Source organism: Drosophila nasuta, chromosome 3 (assembly GCF_023558535.2).
Source record: "Drosophila nasuta strain 15112-1781.00 chromosome 3, ASM2355853v1, whole genome shotgun sequence".
Classification (NCBI taxonomy): Eukaryota; Metazoa; Arthropoda; class Insecta; order Diptera; family Drosophilidae; genus Drosophila; species Drosophila nasuta.
The window spans coordinates 16578441-16602317 of record NC_083457.1 but is presented as its reverse complement, the minus strand read 5'-3'; the positions used below and the strand labels follow the sequence as shown (position 1 = coordinate 16602317).

Genomic DNA, 23877 nt, shown 5'->3' with positions numbered 1-23877 from the left:
TTCTGCAGCGAAAGGCAGCAAAACTGAGGTCCTTATTCGGTGGCACTCAACAGCCGACGCTCGGTTTATTGAACTTGTTTAATTAGGCGTAAAATATGCCATTATTTGTCAGTTTTGTCGCAGTTTGTGCGACCAATAAATATTTACAATTAATATTTGGGTATTCCGGAACTGAGATTTATAAATATTTTTTTTGTTTATGTTTTGATATTAAAGAGATGTTTATTTTTATATATTTTTGGGAAAGGAAATTATTTTTATGAAGTTCAATTTGTGGGTTAATCTATCTTAATAATATAAAATATGAATCTTTACGAATATATATAGATATGTATAATAATTTTCCTTTTTCTCTTCTTGTTTCAGGTAAACATATGTTAACAATATATATTTTCACAAGGTTTTTATAAAGCGCATACATATATTTATATGTTAAGTACGTAAGTTTTAAGAAATAATAAGAACAAATAAACTAAAATTTCGATTATGTCTGCATTATACTGTTTATATAACTACGTAGCATAAGATAGGGCGGAAGGAGGAAATTTATTTGGATTATATTACAAACAGGCAAAAGTTATCCAAGGGAGAGCATATACTACCCTTAGGGAAGAATAAATTTGGGAAACTCCCGAACTTTTTGACTGAACTGCGAATGAACTGAATGAATGAAAAATCACCTCTGAAAATTGGTCATATCCAAAAGAGGAACATTGAAACCAGCTGAATCTTAAGCTTCTATTGTTGCAAAATGCGTTGCCTTGGTTTGGTTCAAAGCAGAATCGTTAGGAATCATATCCTATATCTAGATGATACAGCAAACCTCAAACATAATTTTAAATGCTTTAATTTGCACAGGCAGATAACTATAACTGTAGCTTTCGAAGTGATATAATAAATTGAATAGTTCTCACTAGGATTTTTCCCCTCACATACTAACAATATTATTATTTTAGTAAATACATATAGTATCATAAGAACGAGTTGGTATTTCCAAAACAGGACTCTCACAGCGAATTGCCGTGTTGACGTTGTTGTGGTTGTTGTTGTTGCACTTTATTGCAACGCGACATGCGATGCTGTGCTTTACCGACCCCAAAACACACACACACACACACACGGTGGTAGAGTCAGCATTTTTCTGCAATAAATAAAATTAAAGGCACACGCGACTCCTGCGAAGTGAGCGTTGAGGTGAGGAAGGAAGGGAGCGAGGGGAGGAATCCGCAGGAGTTTGCAACGTAGATCGACTCTGCATAGCTGGCAAAATGTAATTAGAATTGTACAGTGTGGTTAATATTTCCGTCTACTTGAGCCCCTCACTCTGTGTGTGTGTATGCGAGGGTGTATGTATGTGTGTGGTGGTGCGGTTTATGAAACAATGTTCCTTGTAAAATGCAAACACGTCGCGTGTCAAGCGCTCGTTTCAATGCCACTCTTACACTCATATAACACAACGCACTTGAGTCCAGACATTTGCAGCATTTCTTTACTCCGCTTGATTATACCCTACATACATACAAAAATGGAGCAAAATTATGGTTTACCGTTGGTGTAAATAATTTGCTAATTTCTCTTATGACTCACTGACTACAGAGTGACTTGCAGTCGAGCATTCCTTCTTCTTTTTTTTTTATGCTGCAAATTGTTCTCATTTTCGTCCTTATGCTGACTTCAAGACTTAGGACTTTGGTGCTCTTTCGGTTCTGGTTTCTGCTCCCTGTTGGTGTATAAAATTAATTTTATTTACGTTTCTTTTCTTTCTTTCCTTCTTTCTCTGGCTTTGCCTACGACCAGCACTTGCCCTTCAAGTAGCTACTTTTATTGTCGTCTTTGTTGTTGCTGCTGCTGCTGCTGTTAATTTCGGTGTGTGTGGGCACGTAATTAGTGTTATTTTTCTCAGACTAATTGGAATATTAACATATGAAGTGTTTGTTTTTATTGCATTAACAATGGAGAGCATCAAATAAAAGTATTAAGGCAAAAAACAAACTCTTGGCTAGAGGGAAGTTTAAAAAATGTTAATCTGCATTGACAGTTGAATCGCATTCAATAAGAGGAAATCATTTCGGAAGTGTTAAAGAAGGTGTTGAAAACAGAAACTAGAATTGATTGTTTGTGTTAATGAAGGTGTTGAAAGGTTAGGTTTGGCTAATGACTGAAACTAAAATTGTTTTATTGTCAAGACTTTAAATACTTGATTATCCTTCATATTATAATTAGATTATTAAACTCTTTTAGTCATTTAAAAGCACAAGTGCAACACTTTGATGTGTTCTTAAGTGAGACCAAATTATATATACCTTACACAATGTTAGAAAGATTCCATCAGAAGTTGGATTGACTCAGAACTTCAATAATGATCCATAATGTAGATTACATACTTTTCAAGGCAATAATGTGTTTACATTCTATTTCAATATTATACAACTAATTTACCACAGCTCTAGTTTGTTAAAGTTTTTATTTGAATTTTTTAATAGAAATTCCTTTTAAATGTTTGTATTATAAAAATACAAAAATGTGAAAGAACATCTTCATGGCTGCAGTTCCTCTATCCGTTTGTCGTGTCTAAAATATACAATTTCTTGTTGCGTCGAGTTTTTTTTTCTCTGTCTATTGTTCTCTCTATATCTCTCTATCTCTGCGGCATTTTATCATACGCGTTCTCTTGAGAGTTTGCAACTGTTGTTGTTGTTGTTGTCGTTGTTGTCGTTGTTGTTTTTGTTGCTGTTGCGGTTATCATACTTGTTGGCAGTCGACGACATTGTCTGCGGCATTTGAGTGGATGCTGTCCATAGACCGCTAACCACACATCCTCGCACCCGCCACACCCACCTCGTTATTCCTTTTGTATGACATTATATAAAGCAAATTTTTATGAAGAGCAACAAGGCGACAGTCAACAAAATGACAGCTAGCTAAGCAGGAGGGGAGGCAGGGCAAACAGGTAACACATTTAGGAATTTAATGCTCTGCACAGAATTTAATAAGAAAGCAACCGAAAGTTGCGACTGCGACTGCGGCTTGTCCATAAAACACAACGAAGGCGGTAGGCAGAGCTTTTGCCTAGCTATTCCTTGATATTTATTGGTCTACTAAGTGGGCTCTTACTTTAACTTATGCGTTGAGTTCGTTTCGTTACGTTTCGTTTTGTTTTATTTCGCTTGTTTGCCGAGCGAAACATGCATAAATTATGCGACACAGGTCATTTTAGGCACATTAAAACAGGTTTACGAGGCCAAAGGCAACCCACTTGTCCAATAATCGTCCCCAGGATGCTTAGAAAGTTTCGCCGACGCGTCGTGTTGGCCGGCCAACAGGGCCTAATAAAATCAAATCAACGTGACGACATTTCAGTTTCGACTGCTTTTCGGGGCTATTAGGTCCAACTCTAAAACAGGCCATAAAACTGAGGCATTTGAATTAAAAATCAATTGCTTTTTTTGTATTGTTAGTATTATGGGAAAAAGAAATCGAGTAAGAAGAGACTATTAAAAAAACAAGTGAAAGACACGAGTGTAGAATATATGAAGACATTTCGCTAAATGCATTATCAATTCGTTTTTAAGAGCACATGAGAAAACAAGTAAAACAGCTACAGTTAAGTGTGCTCGACTGTGAGATACACATTAGAACATTTTTAATTAAAGCAAAAGCAGTGAAAGATTATTTTTAGAACATACTGAATTAATATACCAACAAAATACTATATACTATTTATATATGTTATATACAAATATACCGCATAATATATTTAATAGATTTACATATGTACTTCTGAATCCAAAATATATCATTAAGTAAAAAAGTATTCAAAAAATATACTTCTGCCTTCAACATATACCATAGAGTACAAAATATACCAAATCTAGACTCTACCCTTACGCATTCCGTGTTTATTTATATATGCACTTCTGCAGTAAATATATGCCATTTAGTAAAAATACCAAAATATACTACTGCATTCAAAATATACCATAAATTACAAAATATACCAAATTCAACTTCTACCCTATGTGTAGTGGCTATAAATAACATATATACGTCAATATATACCATTTAGTAAAAATACCAAAACATACTACTCCACTCAAAATATACCATAGAGTGTGAGTATTGGGAACAAATTACATCTTGCCCATTGTCCTTACGCATTACGTGTCACATAAAATGTCAGAATAGATTCTATTTGATCAGTGTGAGGCAGATGAATCTAAATTTGATTTTGTCTTAAATGCCATAGATATTTATTCGCTGTCTAGCTGACTTCATCTACGTGTCTTCAGCATTTGCCGCGACTGACAGTTGTTAACCGTAATTTAATGCACATTTAATTTAGTCGTAAACACTGGCGAGAAGTCGCAGCACAGTTAGTAAAAGTTTGACACTCATCTCACCGCCCCCCGCAACGCGACGTTGTCCATTACACGTCGACCAAATGATACGCGAGGGAGCTAATTTTGGTTCGCTTTGAGCTCTGTAAGACATAAAATTTGAAAAGTCGCCATTGGGCGAGGAGCTCCGCCCGCCCGCAGGATGCTTTGTCAGTAATTAACTAAACACAGCTTGCAAATGGGCGGGCGTCTTTGTGGACGGGGGCGTGTCTCACAATGCGTGTGAGTGTGTCTGTGTGGCTATTCGACTGGACTGGAGAAGAATTTACGCACATGTGCAGCATAAATCAAAGCTGCGGGCATTTGTTGATTTTTGTAATTAAAGGCAAAAAACAAGTTGTCGGCCCAAGGGTGCACATTGAAAGTTCATTAGTTTGTGTGTGCCCAAAATCGATGAGTGGACTCATTTCGCTGAATTATCAAAAGCACCCCAAAAGCTGGCTAATTGCCATGATACTTTTGCACCCTTTAAGAAATTCCTCTCCTAAGCCAATTGCAGCTACTATATACGAGTGTGTTGAGACTGTATCATCGTTGTCGTTGTCGTTGTCTTCGTTGTCGTTGTGCTTGTCGTTAAGTTTCTTGTCCTTCGCTACTTTGCTGGAGGCAAATTAAAGAAGCCGACGACGTGAACAAGAAGAACATGGTCAGAAGACAGGACATAGTAAAGGGCAAGGCGCCAGCTGGCAACTGTTGCCGGAAGTGCCGGCGGATGTCCTCGCTAAACCGAATGGCATCGCCGCCTGCCAGGAAATATGGCCCAGTATGAAATTAAAATGCTGAACAGCAGCCAACCCCGAAGAGAAGAACATAAAATGTCCATAGCAAAGATTAGATAATTCCCATTCACTCGAATTGTTTAAGATTAATGTTGTTTATAATTATATTGCTTTAATTTTTCGAATATTAATTTATTACATGATTTTTCCATTTTTCTCCCCCATTTTCACATTAGTTTGGTCTGAGCTTTAGTTAAGCCGCAGCAAACTCAATGAAAGGAATTTGTGTGAGAAGCTTGGTTAATTTCACCTGAGCTCTTGAATCAAAAAAGGATTATTTACACTTGCTCAGTCGGCTCAGTCGGCTCATTCATATTTTATATTAGCTGATAATGTGCATTTTACTGCCACAAGGTGTGTGTGCCTCAAATAAAAAGTGTGTGAGTGTGAGCAAATGTGTTTGTGGGAATTCACACAAGTGACGGAAATTGCTGCATAAAGCGCGCTTGATTGGGTTGACAAGTTGTAATTTCGTTGCCGGGCGCATTTCATCTGCCTTCCACCCGCTCCCGCTGCCCCCGCCCATGACTGCGAATGCGAATGCGGTTTGAATAGCGGAGCGGAGAAGAAAGACTAATGAAAATATGGTAGAGCTGCCAGTGGGTTTGGTTGGTAGCTCTCTTGTGGTGAACTAGCTATGCGTGTATGTGTGTGTGTGTGTGTGTGTGTGTATAGACTGTGAAATTAAAGTAGCATCTGTGGCCAAAGCCGCAAGTGTCAGGCCAAATGGCAGCTCAATTTTACTAGAGAAATTCAGGTAATCCTCGGCAATGATGCGAGTCCACAGTTCGTTATCTTTTTTCACGAGTAACAAAACGCAAGCAAAAATTTGACTATTTCTCTCTCTTAAACAAGTACATTAAAGTCAATTGCATTTCGATGAAATCTTAAATTTTAAGGTATATACGTTTAAAGATAAATTTAAAACAATTTAATAGAATATTATGAAAAATTTTAAATAATAGTGAAAAAAGTTGAAAGGAGAGCTTAAATTTCAAAACAAATTAAAGTAAAAGTAACAAAATGATAACCAGAAAAAATACTCACTACTCATTTTTAGTGAAAGCAGAACGGTGCGGTATTAATTTTAGAATATACCAAATTAATATACAATCAAAATACTAAACATTTTATAAATGCTACATTTGGTATATTGGTAGTACTAAATTCAAAATTTACCATAGAGTGCAAAATATACTAGATCGTCAACTTAAGCAATCAAATCGCCAAAAAGATGATGATGAAGTCAGTCTCAAAACTTATGTTTGATCCACATTTATGTTTTGCATAAGATTCTTCATTAATTAAGTACTATATAACACTTAAACTAAGTTATTGTTATGTACTACTCAACTCTTAAATCAACTAATCATTGTGTATTACTCAAGACTTAAAATATGTTATTATTACATAACACACACATAAAAGGAAACTATTGTTAGGAAAGGGTAGACATTAGAAAATCGTCACTAAATAAGACCACAAATTAATAAAATTAAAAAAAAGAACATAACGAGAAGTAATAAAGAAGATCTTCCTTTTCACTTTTTTTTATTCAATCAATCTGTGAAAATATTATTATTATTATAATACTCAAGCATTTAAGTTATTACTAGATTTGGAATACATTACGTACCTTTTTTTTTTTTGGATATTTTGAATGTGCCAAAAGGTATGAAATTACCAAGGTCGCATCTATTATGCTCATTTTCATAAAATTTGTTGTGAGGAAGTTTCGCTGCTGTCTTTCGATTTGCTTCGCTTTGTTCGCTGAACAAAAGTTCTTTGAACAGGAAGCACCTGTTTTGCAGCAACTTACGCAGAAATCAACACTTTCGCTTATGGAAAACGAAGAGGTTTCTAAGGGCAATAGAGAATATGAACAATAAATCCGAAGCAATAACAAAAAACACAAAAAAAAATTCAAAAAAGGGGTTCTGAATTCCGATGAATGCGCAATGCTTAAAGGTTTCCATAACAGTCGCTGCCGTTGAAAGGTAAACGCATAAACAATTAGAGAAGCAGACTCTCGATTATTTCATTGGACCAAATTGATTTACTTTGCTTGGGCCACTTGTCGGTCACGCAAAGGAAGCTGCGGCAACTGTTTAATGTCCTTTCAATTTCTGTGCTACTCCCTTTTCCCTTTCCCTTTCTCTCTCTCCTTCCAATCCTTTCCGGCTGCGGAAGCTTGGGCTTTGAAATTGACAGCGGATTCTAGACGAACAGAAATTAACGTGCTTTGCGCTTTGTATTTGCGCAGAGAACTTTAATGCTTTAAACTCGAGCTTATTAGCGAGATATGATAGGATTTCCATATCACATAGCAGCTGCTTTTGGGCAACAAGCTATTTAATTAGCCCATTTGTTGACTTAAAGTCGCCTCATATTCAATTTTTGTGTGGTGCCAGTTTACAAATTGCGCAACACATGTGGCGAGTCCCTTTTTCCTTCCTTCTCCCCCCCCGTTTGAGGAAGTCAAAGTTTGTGTTAACATGACGCATGATTTATGTAACCCTCATCTGAGCCCAAACTCAAGCTGAACATTTTAAAAAGAACAAGGAAAAAGTCTTGCATCTCTCCAACGAACTTTATAACAAACAAAATTAGCAACATGTTAGAGCGCCAATAAACCAACTTAAATTTGTTGCTACACAAACATACACACCATATATGTATGGTATATACATATATATTTTCTTCTTTCTTTTTTTTATTTTTCCTTTTGTGTTGCCTTTTTTTTGGGCGATAAGGGAGCGAGTGGCGATTGAAGCCCGCCGGCACTCAACACAATATTGTTGTGTTTAACATATCCTATAACCCAGAAACTTATTAAATTAAACTTCTACACATGTTTTACCCTGGCGCCCTATCGTCTCGAATCGCATCGCATCGCATCGTATCGGAGGATTCATTTTGGCCGGAAATGCTCAATGTATTGTGCAAAATGTCCATTCGCTACACTTATCCGAAAGTATTGGAGAAAAAAAGGACTAAGACAACTCAAGGACCCCAAAGAACGCAGCGTTTCAAGTTACGCTCTTCTTGCGTTCATCGAATGGAAAATAAATCATTTTTTCCTTCTTCTTTGTATATGTGTGTGTGTGTGTGTGTGTGTGCGTGCAGCATTCATTGAATTCTCAAAAGTGGTCACAGATTATTACGGCACACAGCCTTTGCTTTGCTTTGCTTTGCTTCGTCTCGCAGTCACCCAACTCTCACTTCTTTTCCGTTCATGTCTTGCGCTTTTATTTTCCTCCTCCTTGGTTTGGTTTGGGTGCTGTAAATCTTGTCATTGTCAGAGGGTTTCCAACTTGGCAATGCGATGTTTATCGAGCACGAAACACAAAAAAGAAAATATATATAGAAAAAAGTATAAATAAATAGACGCAATGTTTATCAAGAACTTGGATTGTGGCTATCAAGAGTATTTCTTAAAGATGCGAGACTATTAATGAAAGTGTAGTAATGTTATTTGTATGTGGCACAATGTGCAAAGAAGTCATAACTTTAAGCGGAGCATTCGCTTTATTAACAGCAAATAAACACGGGGCCAAGCGAGGGGCACACAAATGACACTCAACACTATTATTTGCAACAGCACCAACCCAGAGCGTATTGGCTTAGGTACACACTATTCGACATGTAAATGTATGTACTACGTATATACCATATAGTATTTTATATAGTATGTGAAAAGGATACAACAAACGCCACATGCTACGCAAGTAGACAAAACCCAAATCGAAAGGGACGCCAGACGTGGCGACATTATGGCGCCAGTCACTCATTTTATTTTATTTTATTTGCATGCCTGCGAACGTTCGAAGGGGGGAAACTCTGTATGTGTGTGTGTGTGTTTGTGAGGGGAAGTCGTAAGTCTGTCTTTTCGACGGGGTGGAACACTAAAGCACTCGGCACCGTTTGCCCTTTGTTGGAACACGCCAATTCTGTTATTTCTCCTCTTTGTAGTCACAACAGGTCAAATGGCGTCATTTGACTTGCTGGCGAACCTTAAAAGATGGTTCAATAAAAGCTTTTGCACCCATTAGATTACAGAACACAACTTTTGTATAACTTCATAAAATTAGTCCAATGCTATAAATGTATTATTATTTATTCTTGTGCTAAGTTAATACTTCTCTTTGCTATGTAATTTGTAATGGGTAGGTAATCTATAATTTGCTGCAATGCGGTATCAGAGTTGATTTTCTGTGTCATCCCTAAAGGGATTTTGTTGTTTATTGTCTATTTTTAATGGTATATTATGTATTCTTTGGTCAATTTGGAATGTAATGGTATACCCATATACTAAATATAGTTTTTGGTATATTAATTTGGTATTCCGATTTATTCTAAAAACATAAAGAGACCTATTCTATTCTATCTCTAATATAGAATATAGTATATCCATATACTAAATATAGTTTTTGGTATATTAATTTGGTATTCTGATTTATTCTAAAACTTATAAAACATAAAGAAACCTCTCGATTTCTATTCTATCACTAATATAGAATATACGATTCTTCCTTGGTACATTTTGAATATAATAGTATATCCATATACTAAATATAGCTTTTAGTATATTTTAGTGTTTTTTGGTATTCCGTCTAATTCTTAAACGTAATTTTTGTGTATCTCGGTTTCTATATTCTTTACCATTGAGTACATTTTGAATGTAATAGTATATCGACATATGGCTTTTAGTATATTGTAGTATTTTGCGGTATACTAATTTGGTATTCCGATTTATTTCAAAATGTAATATTTTAAATATATAAATTATTTGATTTTTAAATAACTCTTCTCTTTTATTTCGCATAGTCAAACGCTTGAGACAGAAACGTTGTTCAATGTTTTTGTTTTTTGTAGTTAAACGAGGGTAAACGAATGAAGTATATGGATAAACAAATATATATGGTAGATATATATGTGTGCGTTACAAGCTATGGTATATAAGTATGTCCTTATATATGTATTGTTGTATTATATAGCATATGGTTCGGCGGGGATCTGGTTGCGCTGTGCCTGTCGCGGAAATGTACCGCAGACATGCAAACAAAACTTTTTCGCTCCTTGGACGAGACACGCGAACTCGTTCGAGCAACAGCAACAGCAACAATAACTAGAACAACAACAACAACAACTGTCAGCATTCGGGATCCGGCTGATTTTGCTGTAAGAAATTGCTATTTGCCTGCCAGCCAAGAGAAATAGAAATAGAGAGAGAGAGCGTATTTTGCTCGCCATTTGGCTATGTTTTATTATTACTTTTCTGTTGGTGTCGCCTCGCACCACTTAATGCACACTTGTTTATGTACGTGGCAACGTCCTTTTCCATTTCCAACCATCACATCGCCTTCTTTGTTTAGCTGTTGTTGCTGTTGTTTCTGTTTCGTCGCGGCTTGGCTACTTTTTTGCACTCACTTTTGTTGTTATCGTCGTTGTTGTCCTCTGCTGCTCTGGGCTGTGGCTCTGTGTTAGGTGTGAGCTCCAAAGTGCTTTTCCGTTTTTCTCCTGAATTATAGTTTAATAAATTTATATTTTTATTTTTGTATGTTTGTGCGTTGTTCTTCTTGCTGCTACTTTGGGTAGCGAAATAATCAAATGAATAAATTGCACTTAGTCGCCAGCTTTTTGTCCATAATTGGAGTTATGGCTCTTTGTTCTATTATTTGTCGTATGTTGTATATTCTATCTGCTGCGTGTGTCTTAAATATGCCAAAAAAAAAAAAATGAAAAGAAATAGCGAATATTCGAATTAAAGCTGCATGTCCAGAAAACCCTCGTCAAAATTTTTGTTAATTGCATTCTCGCCACACTTATCTGGCTATAAATAAAATTATATAATTACCTTGTATTGTGTGAAACAATGCCTGCAAATACACACCGCCCTTTACACATACACACACACACACACACACACATACACATTCGCCCAATCCACTTAACGGTTTTGTGTGACCCATTCTTTTGGCATTATTTAACGCGTTGCCATGACAAAGTTGGCCACAACACGAAACCTGCCACACACCACCTTCCTCCACCTGCCACCTGCCACACTCTCGACACTCGGCACTCTGCAGAAAGCTGAGACAAAAGAGGCACACGAAATGCGCACAAAAAACTAACGGTTGGCCCAACAGTAGATAGAGAGGCAACTCAGTTGCCAGTTACGACGTTTGTACTACAAAACATAAAGAAAGAGCATGCCAGACTCATTTTGCCACCTCCCTCCCACCCCCTTTTACTGCTTTGCATGTGGCACAGCGCTTTTCTAGATTTTTATCCTTGTAGGCCAACAACAATAATGGAAAGCACAAACAAATAAACAGCCACAAACCAACAAAAAACCAAGTGAACAAAAAATGCGCATGCGCTTCTTCCTGGCGAAACGTTGAAAAGTGCCGCAACAAAGCTCAGTGTTCATTTTGTCAGGTATTTTAATTCGAATTAGGTCTGTGCTAATCACTCTCCATTCAAATGCTGCCAGCATAAAGATTGATCAGATAAAAAGAGAGGAGAGAAATTAACAAATTCACTCAATGTGGGAATTTGAAAATACGAAATACGGACAAAGCTGCTGTAATAAAGTCGAATCAGAAATAAATTTGTTACCTATTACACATAGGAAAGAAAATTATTAAAACTTTGTGTCATCTTGAAAATTTGGTTGTGATCAAATAAATAAAAAACGGCTACTGTAGTCATGTCTTAGTTAATTTGGATGACAAAATGGTATATTTTGAAAGATATAGATATACCAAATATAGCTTTTGGTATTGTTTTTAGTATTTTGCGGTATATTAATGAAAATCTTATATGTTCAATGTTATAATATATCGATATATCAAATATAACTTTTGGTATACTTTCAGTATTTTTCGGTATATTAACTATTATATTTATAGACTAATATTTTAAGCTTACTATTCTATTGTGCTTTCATTGAAAATATGTAGAGAGTATCTCACAGTCGAACACATTCTACTGTAGCTTTCTGACTTGTTTTTGTCAAATTTAGATTTGTTAAGAGACTGAATCAATACAACCAAGTTACTACAATAACAACCCATTACAGTATACACATATATTTAAGTGAGTCTCTTTTATATACCATATTGCTTACATACCACTATAGGAAATTTGACCACTTTCTCTGGCCAAAAGTCATTTTTTGAAAGTTGGCAGATTGAACTAATTTTAGGTGCAATGTGTTCACAATAGATCCTTCATCAATGTTGCATACCAGAATTTTCGATAGATGGCGCCACTCAAGAAATATCAGCTGATAAAAAACAGCTGTGTGAATGGCAGTTTACGTGTTTTTGCATATTGCATTTTTCTTGCAATTTTCCAATTGTTAATAGCGAAAAATTAAAGCACATTGCTAAAATTTTTGAAATGAGTTCTATCCACAGTAGTTTGTATTATGTGTTTGTGCTTGTCAAATGAGTAAAAAATTCGTGTTGTCCCCTGAATAGATTAAAATTGTTAGTAACCTAAAAAAATTGATATTTTTGATGGAGTTTCATTTTTCGAAAGCTGTGTAAAGTGAGGGCACCCGAGGGACTCGATGAAATGTTTTCTATGTTGTAGAGTATTTCATTCTTGTTCAAATGAGAGTAATTAAAAAGATCACAAATAACCACAAACCCCTTAAATTTTAATTTTTAGAAGGTAATCTAACTGCAAAAATTTAGAGTTTTAGGTTAAATGAAAATTAATGTCGAGAAAAAAAAAACAAAATTGATTTTTTTTGTTAACTCTTATATGTAGTATGTGATATAAGTAGGAAAAAAGCGATTTTACCACAAAAAACAATGAAAAATATCAAACAACAAATTGCATGAAATTTTTTTTTTTTGTAATTTTTATTAAATTACGGCGTGCCACGCCCACTAATGTTACAAAATATATAAAATAATTATTATAGAAACATTTCTTGTATATTAAAATAATATTTTAAACATTTTCGCAAAATTGCTTAAATTAAAAAAAAAAAGGGGGCGGTGCCACACCCATTTTTTTTTATTATTTCAATAGATAATGGTTGTCTTAACCTAATGCAAAAAACCGATTTGAATTATCTTGCTCCGTTCTTGAGATATTAATTTTGGCCAGAGAAAGTGGTCAAATTTCCTATAGTGCATACTCTCCTGATTGTGCAGTATTTCTTACTCAAGCGAACTATCGAATGAGTTCTAAGACTATCGATATACAATCTTATTTAGAACTGCTTAAACAGCAATAGTACTTACATACTACAATATTAAAAACCAAACTTCAAACTTGAATCATGAGAAGATTCCATAAGAAATGATATATCCACAAGTTTCGTTTATGCTGAAAAGTGTGCTAGCATTTGTTGCCTGTGAATTGCTGTAACAGCTACATGGAAGACGCATTAAGTCGTATGTTGTATGTCCGCCTGCAGCATTTCTTGGCCTGGTCATAAAGTGAAGCAACCACCACAATGCAGTTTAGAGAACTCGTATCCTGTTTGGAGGCACATCAACTAAGTGATGTGAATGTGCCTGGCTACAACATACATACATACATATATGGAACTCTATACTATACTTGATAATATGCTGATTTCCATGGGGAATACGACACATGTGCATGTCTCCACAACGAACATATTTCTCTGTATGTGTGTGTGTGTGGGTGTATATGAATGTGTAGCCACGTCTCTCTACTCAATTATTTATGCAACATTTTCTATTTTCTTTCATTTAGCAACAAGCTGCACGTTTTTTATTGCACAATTTTCCATTTGCTATTTTAGTGCGCAGCTCTATTTTTTATGGCGACTTCGTGTTTAGCGCATTTCAATGAACTTTAAGTAATTGCAAATTGATTGAAGGCCGAAAGTGGCTCTATCTCTCTCTCTCTCTCTCTCTCTCTCTCTCTTTCAAGTATCCTTGACTATCGACATCTACACACACAAATGGCGTGCACATACACATATAGACATCAAACACGCTTCTATATTGTTTACGTTTAATGCTTTCAATTAATTTAATGCATTGGCAATGCAATTGCAAATGGCTCTCTCTTCTGCTACTCGTTTCTCTACACTTTGTTGTCGACTGATATATACGACGATAACAAGCCGCTTTTGCAAGCATCTATGCCCTGATGTGGTAATATATGTATATGTGTTTATTTGTGTGTGTGTGTGTTTGTGCACTGCGCACTTAATTGCTTGTAATTTGCGCTAATGACGCCGCCAATTACAACAACTACAAGATTCTTATGGCTGTGCATGTCATTAAATTCGAATTATAACAGCGATTCCTATATTTTTTTTTTTGTTATACCTTTTTAGGTGAGCGAGCTTTTGTATCCTGGATTATTCATGCTGCTCCGAATAATATGAAAATCAATAGACTGCAACTTACGTAATTCAATGCTCCCCTCTTTCCCGCTCTTCTCTCTCTACCTAATTCTTTTTTGCCACTTTTCCACTTTGCCACTTGTGTTCCTCTCTCACTCGCTTGTACTGTAACTCAATTAAAGTGGTAAGCGAAAAGAAATAACCAAAAAAGGAAGAGCGAACGAACGAAAAAATAAAACAAATCAAGCGAAAAACTACTTAAAATAGCGGCAAAAATAAAACTCCACTTTTGCAAACTCTGTGGGCAAGTCCGACACGGTGCAGTGTTTATCTCTTCTCTGTGTATCAAACTCCAACTTAAAGTTCAACTCTTATCTCTCTCTCTCTATCTTCCACTCGGCGTCTCGCGTCTCTGTCTCTGTGTCTGTGTGTCTCTCTCCTTCACTTTCTCTCAATTGCTTTGCTATTTACGCCATTTTTAATTGCTGTATGAAAAAGTAATTACAAATTTTCTGTGTGCCGGTCGCGTAGTTTTTGGTTTGCAGTCTGACCGAAGGCAAGCAAGCAGTGCGGGGGAGCGGGTGGTTTTCTGTTTGCCCTGGGGTTTAGGGGGCGTGGCATTGCAACTCAAACAAAATTATAAGCAAACACGCAAAACTGCCACAAAACTTGAAAACTGCACGGCCGCAGCACACATACAAATAGAATTAAAAAAAAGGCGAAAATATTTATGAAAAAAAAAATGGCAGAAAAACGCGAAATGTTTTGAATGCTGAGGCTGCTGTTGAAGGTGGTTTGGGGCAGTGACGGGTAAATGAGTGCTTTATATGAACTAGGCAGACTTTCCATTGACTTCATTGCGGTCTCGGGTTCCTGCTCTCGGCAATGAGAGCTCCCATTGCCGTTGTTTGTGCAATCTGATCAGAGTGCGAGTTCTTTTGGCCAGGGGAACGAGCAATGCTTTCTAGTTGAAAGCAAATAAAAATAAAGGAATATGGTAAACGATTTGACTTTGCTATTTTTAGTATACTTATTAAATTTCAAAAGTATTCTAAATTTAAAGTAATACTTTAATATTTGCCTATGAGTTACGCATATTAAATGTTAGGTTTTTGATAAATTTGTATTTAAGTGCGTCGATAAGCGGCTTTCGCATTGTTTGCAAACACACTTTTGTGTGAACTGTCTGGCAACGCCGAACGTGGGCTCTATCGATTACAGCAGCGATACTCCTATCGATAAGAGGAGGCACGAGTATCGATCGTGAGATGAGGCACGAGAAACCTTTGTGACGATAACAAGAAGCAAATATTAAAAACATTCGCATATTAAAATGAATTAAAATAAAGTATTTATTAACATACTTTTATATAATATATTTGTTGTGTTAAACTAAGCTGACATTTTTACTTACATTTCCCTAACTTTTGTTATGTGTCACATAACACTGTAACTTTATTATTAATTAGTAAACGAGCAACTTGAAAAGGCGTAAATCCATTTAGTACTCATTAGTTTGAGATGAATAGTCGTAAAGTAATTTACGACGAAGATACCTGCGTTGTAATTGACAAAATTATAAACAACCTACTCTGTGGTTGCGAGTAGTGAAGTAAATTGAATTAGAATAAAGGCACGGGAGTGAATTAAAATAGGTGAACTGAACGATGTTTAATAGACAAAGTCGCAAGTAAATGAAATTCTTCTCTGTCTGTCGAGCATTCCGTATTTATGAGCAAACTCTGTCGTTGCAGCTTCCCTTAGACCGAACACTTGTTGTTTTGGTTAATTACGAAAATCCTCTACAAAGAGCCAAAAGCATTGCTGTAACCGAAAATTAAAAATAAAAATGCACAAAAAAACTCTTTCCGGAAATTGTGGCGGAGAGTGCGGAGTTTGCGGAGCGAGTGGTTTACCATATTTTCGAGCTGCATTGCGATGATTGTGTGCTTCCGGCTAATGCAGATTGCAGTCACACATGTGCGCACCTTAAAGCCAAGCAAATGACAACAGTCGTTGACAGCTTAAAGATAATTCAGGCCAATGCGCAATTTGAAATAGACTCTGCTCACTGATTATTTTGCTTTGTCAGAGAAGCAACAGCAACATCAAGAGCAGGGCAAATAGTCATTGACATATTGTTAACTATAGAACGTACAACAGCAGCAGCAGCTGGCGCTTTGTGAGGTTTTATCCCGTGACCACAAAGCTCCACTAATAACTTGCATAACTCCGTCCGTCGTCCGTCTGTTGAGCTCTGAGCTCCAGCAACCGGAAGCTGCACAAAAGTGCATAAAAAACTTTATATTAGTGATATAATGAGTAAGAAGCGGAGGCAGAATGCTTTGACTTTTTTACATAATGGACCCGTGACCAAAGTCCTGTGCTCTCTCTGTGCTCCGTCCTTAGTCACTGCTAATTAACTTGTTGCGTTACGTTGTATACTTAGCCAAGATAAGCGAGAGAGAGAGAGTGAGCACAAAGAAAAAAGAAAACTTTACGCTTAAGCGACTCGAGCTTTTGTTCTCCTGTTTTATATATTTTAGCTCGTATCTTGTGGTGCGGTGCATCTAAATTATAAAAATTATACAAATAGCAAAAAGTTGTTTAATTAATCGCCAGTTACTTGACTGCTGCTGCCTGTCTGTCTTTCCTCCCTAATTGTGGACCAGCAAGCAAAGCAAAAGAAGGACAACAAAATTGCTGTGGAGAAGCTAAAAGCGAATGCAAATAAATTTAGCTGTAATATTTATGATTGCCAAATGAAAAATGCAATTTTCAATTTGCACAGCTGACACTTGGCACACAAATCGAAACTAAAACTGAAACACAAACACAAATTATGAGCGAGGCTAGCATAAAAATAATTCGGCAACATTTCGTAATTAAATTGCCCAAAAAGTGGAGCATTCACCGATGATGATGACGATGACTAAAGCAAACGAAGAAGCGACAGTTGTCATGTGGATTGCGGATTGGCAGGGGTTGATGTTAGCCTCCTTGCAGCTTGCTGCTTGTATAATTTAATTCATTCGTTCATTTGTTCATTCATTCATTCATCCATTCATATGCCACGACTATGGCAGTCAAGTCAAGTAGTCATGACGCCTTCTCTCCGCCGTGTTGGCATTCTATAAATAATTGCAAGCGAATTTGTCAAGCACACGCCAAGCGACAAACGACAGGCGAAAGACGAAAGACGGCAGCAGAGTTGCGTATACGAGTATCTTAAAGATGCATCCTCTGCATCTCGACTAGAGCTTTGCATGCCACGCGTTAAGTGCAACACAACGTGAGTGCAAATGTCGCCTTATTATGCTCAATGATGAATGAAAGTATCTATGGCAAAAGTATCTTTAGTAAGAATATTCGAGTAGAAATTGAGTTCGTTCTTGATCAGCATGAATAGCTGGCATATCTATGAAGACAATACTTGAATTAAAATGTTCTTTTAATTCTTAAGACTTTATTCAATGATTAATGAAAGCACAAGTATGTTGAAGAAACTTAAGTTCATTCTTGATCAGCATGAATAGCTGACACATCTTGTAGATTCTTGAGTTGAAATGTTCTTATAATTCTTAAAATGTTTACCTTTGTTAACGAAATTCAAGCATGAATGAAAGTATCTATGGCAAAAGTATCTTTAATAAGAATATTCGAGCAGAAGTTGAGTTCATTCTTGATCAGCATGAATAGCTGACATATTATCTAAAAAGACAATACTTTTGTAATGCCTTGAGTAAAAATGTTGTTTTAATTCTTAAATCTTTATTCAATGATTATTGAAAGCACAAGTATCTTTAAGAAACTTAAGTTCATCCTTGATGAGCATAAATAGCTGCCGCATCTATGAAGACAATATTTTTGTAGTGCCTTGAGTTAAAATGTTCTTTTAATGCTTAAATCTTTATTAAACTAGTTCAATTTATTCTTGATCAGCATGAATAGCTAACACATTTTGTAGATTCTTGAGCTGAAATGTTCCTACATATCTTAAAATGTTTACCTTTGTTAACGAAATTCAAGGATGAATGAAAGTATCTATAGCACAAGTATCTTTAAGAAACTAGTTCAGTTCATTCTTGAACAGCATAAATAGATGATAAAATGGGCTTCTAGGTTTCTATTCTTCAAATGTTTACCATTGTGAACATAAATCATATATTTGTGGTAATCAAAGTTGACTCTAATTCATTTTAAGTACTTTTGAGATTTCTGCAATCTAATCAACTTCACATTCCTTAAGTGTGGCTAAAGATTTGCCGCCGTAGACTGATTAAAATCAATTTAGGGTATAGTTTTAATATTGTTAAGCCAGCTTTTCTCATAAGGCATCAAACTTTTCCCCAAACAGACGCACACAAACAACACAACACAAAAACAAAACAAAAACAAAACAAAAACAAACAAAAAGGTTGTGCCAGCATTTTCATCCACACGCATCTGTCGCAGGTTTTGACATGTGTCAGTATTTTGTATGCGAATATGAAGGCGGAAAGTGGATTGAGCAGGGGGAGGGGGAGCAAAGAGTGCTGGATTGCAGGTAACCAACTGCAGCAGGTGAAATTCTTGCCTGGGCTAAAAAGTTGAAAAGCGGTAAGCAAGCAGAAAATGTCGCGGCTGTCAAAACTCTGGGGCGGAAAAAAAGGATGTTTCGTGCTGGCTAAATTTCGCAGTTCTCTCTCTTTCTCTCGTTTGCTCTCACTTCTCACTCTCGCTCTCTCTCTTTTTCTTAGATACAGATTCCTTCATATCCTGCTGTTGAATTCTTTGCAAATGTCTGTCAAGTTTTGCTTGGCATGGAAAGTGTTGCTGCCAATTTATTGCAGCAGTTAATTTGCATGAAATATAAATAAATGGCAAACAACTTGAGACAGTTTCGTGCACTTTTACTAAATTTGAGGTAGATGCAGGAATCCCTATTTCTTCCCGTTCTCTCTCCTCTTCCACTTCTTAGGTATGCCAAATTTAAATTAAATTAGAACTTATCTGGCTCCTTGGGTCTTGGTCTCGGCTCTCTCTCGTTGTGTAATTTAAAACTATTTTACATGCTGCTAAAGTGCGTTGTGCGATGTGTCAGTGTGTGTGTGTGTGTGTGTGTAAGTGTGTGTGAGTGCTGTGCGCTCTGTACGTGTTTGAGTTAGATAAAAAAAAAGGTATTTTCGCAAGCTTTTTGAGCTGCAGCCAACTTAAACTTGTTAAGCTTCAGGGAATTTCATCTTCGCAAAACAGCAAAAAGTGCTAAAAAAAAAAAATATCTAAAAAGCGAAAAAAAAAATTCTAGAATATTTAAACTTGATATGCGCCTGGGAGCTTACTATGTCTTCTAACTGTCTGTCTGCGTATATGTGTATGTGTGTGTGTGTGTCTGTGCGTCTGTGTGATTTATAGTGAGCTGGGATTAAGCTGCGCAAGAATGTTGTAGAAAATTTTTAGTATAATGCACATAGGAAAAAACGAAGCCGAGGCCCTTTCCATTGCCATCGCTTCTTGTGTGTAGGACAAGAACTTGGAATTCCCTGAAGCGGAAGTCGCAGACATTTGGGATTGCGATTGGCATATGGCATATGGCAGGGAAAGGCGATTGCGATTGCGATTACGACGGCGACTGCAATAAGGATAGCTCAATAGACTCATAATGCATATGGCATTCAATGCTGTTGGCCAAATTGATGGGCATTCGCTTTAAGAGTGAAAGATTAATTAGTTATTTATACACAGAATGATCTCAGTTCAATGCACTTTGCATTAGCTTATTAGACATTGAGACCAAGCACAGTGCGTGCAAAAATCAATATTAAATTAAGGAATTAAGCAGAGCATGCCAAAAGCACAAAAAAAAAACCGAGAGAGAGAAAAGTATGACGTTGCTTGGTAATTGGCAGCCGGAAAATAGACTGAGGGAAATGAAGAATCAAAGGCGATGACGTCGCCGCCACCGCAATTGTTAATAGGATTAGGAAGCACAACAGCCAACCAACTACGAGAACTAGTACTAACATAATACGTACTACTAGCGTTCTCTTCTTTCTCTCTCCTTTTGGCCAAATCCAATGGCGTTAGCAACGACAAGATCCCACAGCAACAACAACAATAATTAAAAGCAAATCACACTCACATACACCAATCCATTCTGTACTACTCGTACAATAAAAAAAATAGAGAAAATCATTTATACTCGTATTGTTGTGAAGCGAGAGACATAGAAAAGAAAAAGGCAAAGCGAGAGCAAAGCAAACAAAAGTAAATTAGATTGTGTGGCCCATTAAGGCATTAAGATTTCATTGCTGTTGCTGTTGTTGTAGCTGTTACTGTTGCTGTTTCTTTCTTTGCTTACAACACAGGAGTGACGGCGCATGAGACTCTTGGCATATGGAATATCACTGAAAGAAAATAGTTGTGAATACAGAATTGAATTTGTATTTGTCAACAAAGACAAATAAGGAAGCTAGAGAATGGTGTTGAGTGTGAGAGAATTCGTTATCAATAAATCAAAACAGGCATTTAAATATACCGGAAAAATACTGAAGTATACCGAGCTGCATACATGGTATATTAACAGCTACTGCAAACAAGTTCTGTATCAAATTTAACTGTTAGTTAAAAGTGTTTTTTGAGTATAAATCAATTTAAATTCCTTTTGGATTTTGGCCTTTTTCCCAGTGAATGTGTAACTACCCCCAAAGGTCTCTTAATTGAGCACTTAAAACGTTTGAAAGTGTGACATATCGGCTACTTTTAAATATGCCAAAAAATATACCGAAGATAAATTAAAATTTATCAGTATACCGAAGATAAATTAAAATTTATCGAAGTGTATTTTTTGTAATAACAAGTGCCCAAAAAAAGTCGTGTATTAAATTTAACTATTAGTTAAAAATAATTCTTGAATAGAAATCCATTTAGATTTCTTTTGGTTTTCGGTATTTTTTTTCACAGTGAATGTGTAACTACCCCCGACGGTCTCCAAATTGAGCACTTAAAACGTTGCCATCGCCGTCACCAGGCCAGGCACTTCAAGGGTTTCTCTTAAGACCCCTCCAATGTTTTAAATAGTGGGTGGAGATGAAGGTGGAGGAAAGGAATAGGCTGTGTGCTTCTGTAGTTTGTGGTCTACACGCATCATACATAACACTGCTTTCTCAGTTGGGAGCACATGAGTAGTTTGCTCTAGACTTGTTAGGACTGGCTGGCACTTTGGCTCGACTTGTGTCGCCTTAACTTACATCTCATCGCATCATCTCATCTGGTATCACGAGTCAGTGGATACGTGACTTTTTGAGGTTGACTTGGATTTGACTGCTAAAAGTGCTAAAAATTGCTGAAGCTGCTCTTGCTTGCTTCTCCCCTCTCTGGGCTGAAAGTCACCTATTTTATTGTGACTATTTGGTTGTTTGAAATGAATATCGAATCTGGCGGATATAATTATTTAGTAGGCCAAATTTAATATTAAATTTTTGTGTGAAAAGTTGTAAGTGTCCTTTTTGAATAGTCGTGGTTACAAGCACACTTCTTTTCAACTATCAGATCAAATCTGTTAATGAATTTGATAAGCGTCAGTAATTTTATATTAAACCGTGTATGAAAACTGCAGTCATAGGTGCTCAAAACACATACCTAATATACTGAAATGTACAATAACAAGTGATCAGCATAGGTAATTGCAATATTATAGTAACTAAAATATTATACAACAAATACTGCATTATATACTGAATATAGCGAACAAATACACTAAAAATACATTATATACAACAAATATACCAAACTGATACCGAAAAATACTACAATATACTGACATGTACATTTGGTATACGGTAATTCTTCTGAAATCTAGGCGTACATATGGACAGAATGACAGACGGACATCGCCTACTAACAGTGAATAAAAATATCTATACTTCATGAAGTCAAACAAGGATTCTTCTGCCAGTTAGATTCCCTGTCTATAACCTCTTAAATATACGCTTTAATTAAACTTTGTCTATGATAAATCATTTACTAATACATTTATTTATGGTCTATCTCTTTGCAGGTAATTATTCATTTTCCTTTTATGCATAAAAGTCTGCTTAATGCATAACGAATGACCGTAAGTAATTTCAAGTAGGAAATAATTAAATTCCATTGATATTCTCACACTTGATAAGAAGGGAGATGACAATGTCAGCATCTGCCTTCAAGATAACACACATTGAACGGTCAAACCAGAATTGTTTATAACATGAAATTTCGATGGTCTATAGAACAAACACACGCATAAATTCCATAACAAATAAGCCAAGCCTGCCTGCCTGCCCACAAATTGTTTGGGGGTATATTTACCATAAACTCTGATCATCATTAACGAGCCCAAATTGAACCCTCGGAGAAAATCAAACTCGGCGAGCAAGAAAAGTAATTTATGTATGTGAAAATGCAGCATACGTAAGAAAGAAAGGGTTGTGAATACGTTTTTTGGGGAAAACTAAACACCAAAAACATTTCCAGTTCTATGGCCTCAAGATGCTGAGTCTGGACTGGACAACTGGACGACAACACATGAAATCATTAATATGCTGAGCTGAGCAGACCTGAGCAGCAGAGCTGTGCATGTGACAAAGGACTCTCAAACAGAAGGCAGTCGTCAAGAGCAACAACAACAATGCATTATAATGTGCTTATAAATATATTGTTGTTCCCGCCGATGATGTTTAGGATGTTTAGCATCTTTGAGGTTCACTTCGGAAGCATCCCGAAGGGTTGCTGCTTGGATTTCCAGGCGAAATTTCACGAAAAACTTGTTTAGAATTCCATCGTTTTTTAGGTTTTCTTCTCAGCTTAATGTGCTTTGTGTGTTGATTTGCGTTGATAACAAGTTCAGAGTCTCTCAGTTGTTGAAGGTCAACCGAAAGTCGTTCACACGTTTCACAATTAGCAGCTGCCATTGAACGCAAAGTTCATAGAAAGTTATTTCATCGACTTCTAACTACACCATCGACTTATCTCTAGTAACTTCACAAGCAATCCACAAATATATAAATATACAAAGTTAGATAGATGGAGATAGATGTGTACACGCATGTGTTTACATAAATTAACCCATTGCAACCCCAAAGTTCATAGAGCAGATCCCCTATATGGTTTTTTTATGCGCTGCGAAACTTATTTGATGTCAAAGGCCAACAATAATTCCGAAACGGGACACGCGCCATCCACACACTCACACACACACACTTATTGGGCAACCCTCAAGCTAGATTTTTATCTCTGTTTATGCAGTGTCTGGGAATGGTCGGAACTATGCTAGAACTCAACTGAACTGAACTGGATTCGAGCCTACACATATTTTATAGTTGGCGGATTTGCTGTG

The 23877-nt window shown here is 36.4% G+C and overlaps 1 protein-coding gene across 22 annotated transcripts in view; it reads left to right on the top strand.

Moving 5' to 3' along the window:
• Positions 1 to 23877, top strand: part of LOC132791599 (protein muscleblind) — a 135344-nt gene that overhangs the window by 59699 nt on the left and 51768 nt on the right. Inside the window, exon 3 of one of the 22 annotated variants that reach the window (XM_060800601.1) lies at positions 22561 to 22623. The exons of 17 other annotated variants lie outside the window; for them this stretch is intronic. In XM_060800601.1, coding sequence (XP_060656584.1) covers positions 22561 to 22608 — 48 coding nt within the window. In that variant the 3' untranslated portion in view covers positions 22609 to 22623. Of the gene's footprint in view, positions 1 to 366; positions 432 to 22560; positions 22624 to 23877 lie in introns of those variants that run through there. 4 more of the 22 variants (XM_060800600.1, XM_060800599.1, XM_060800602.1 and 1 more) reach the window with 4 other exon arrangements.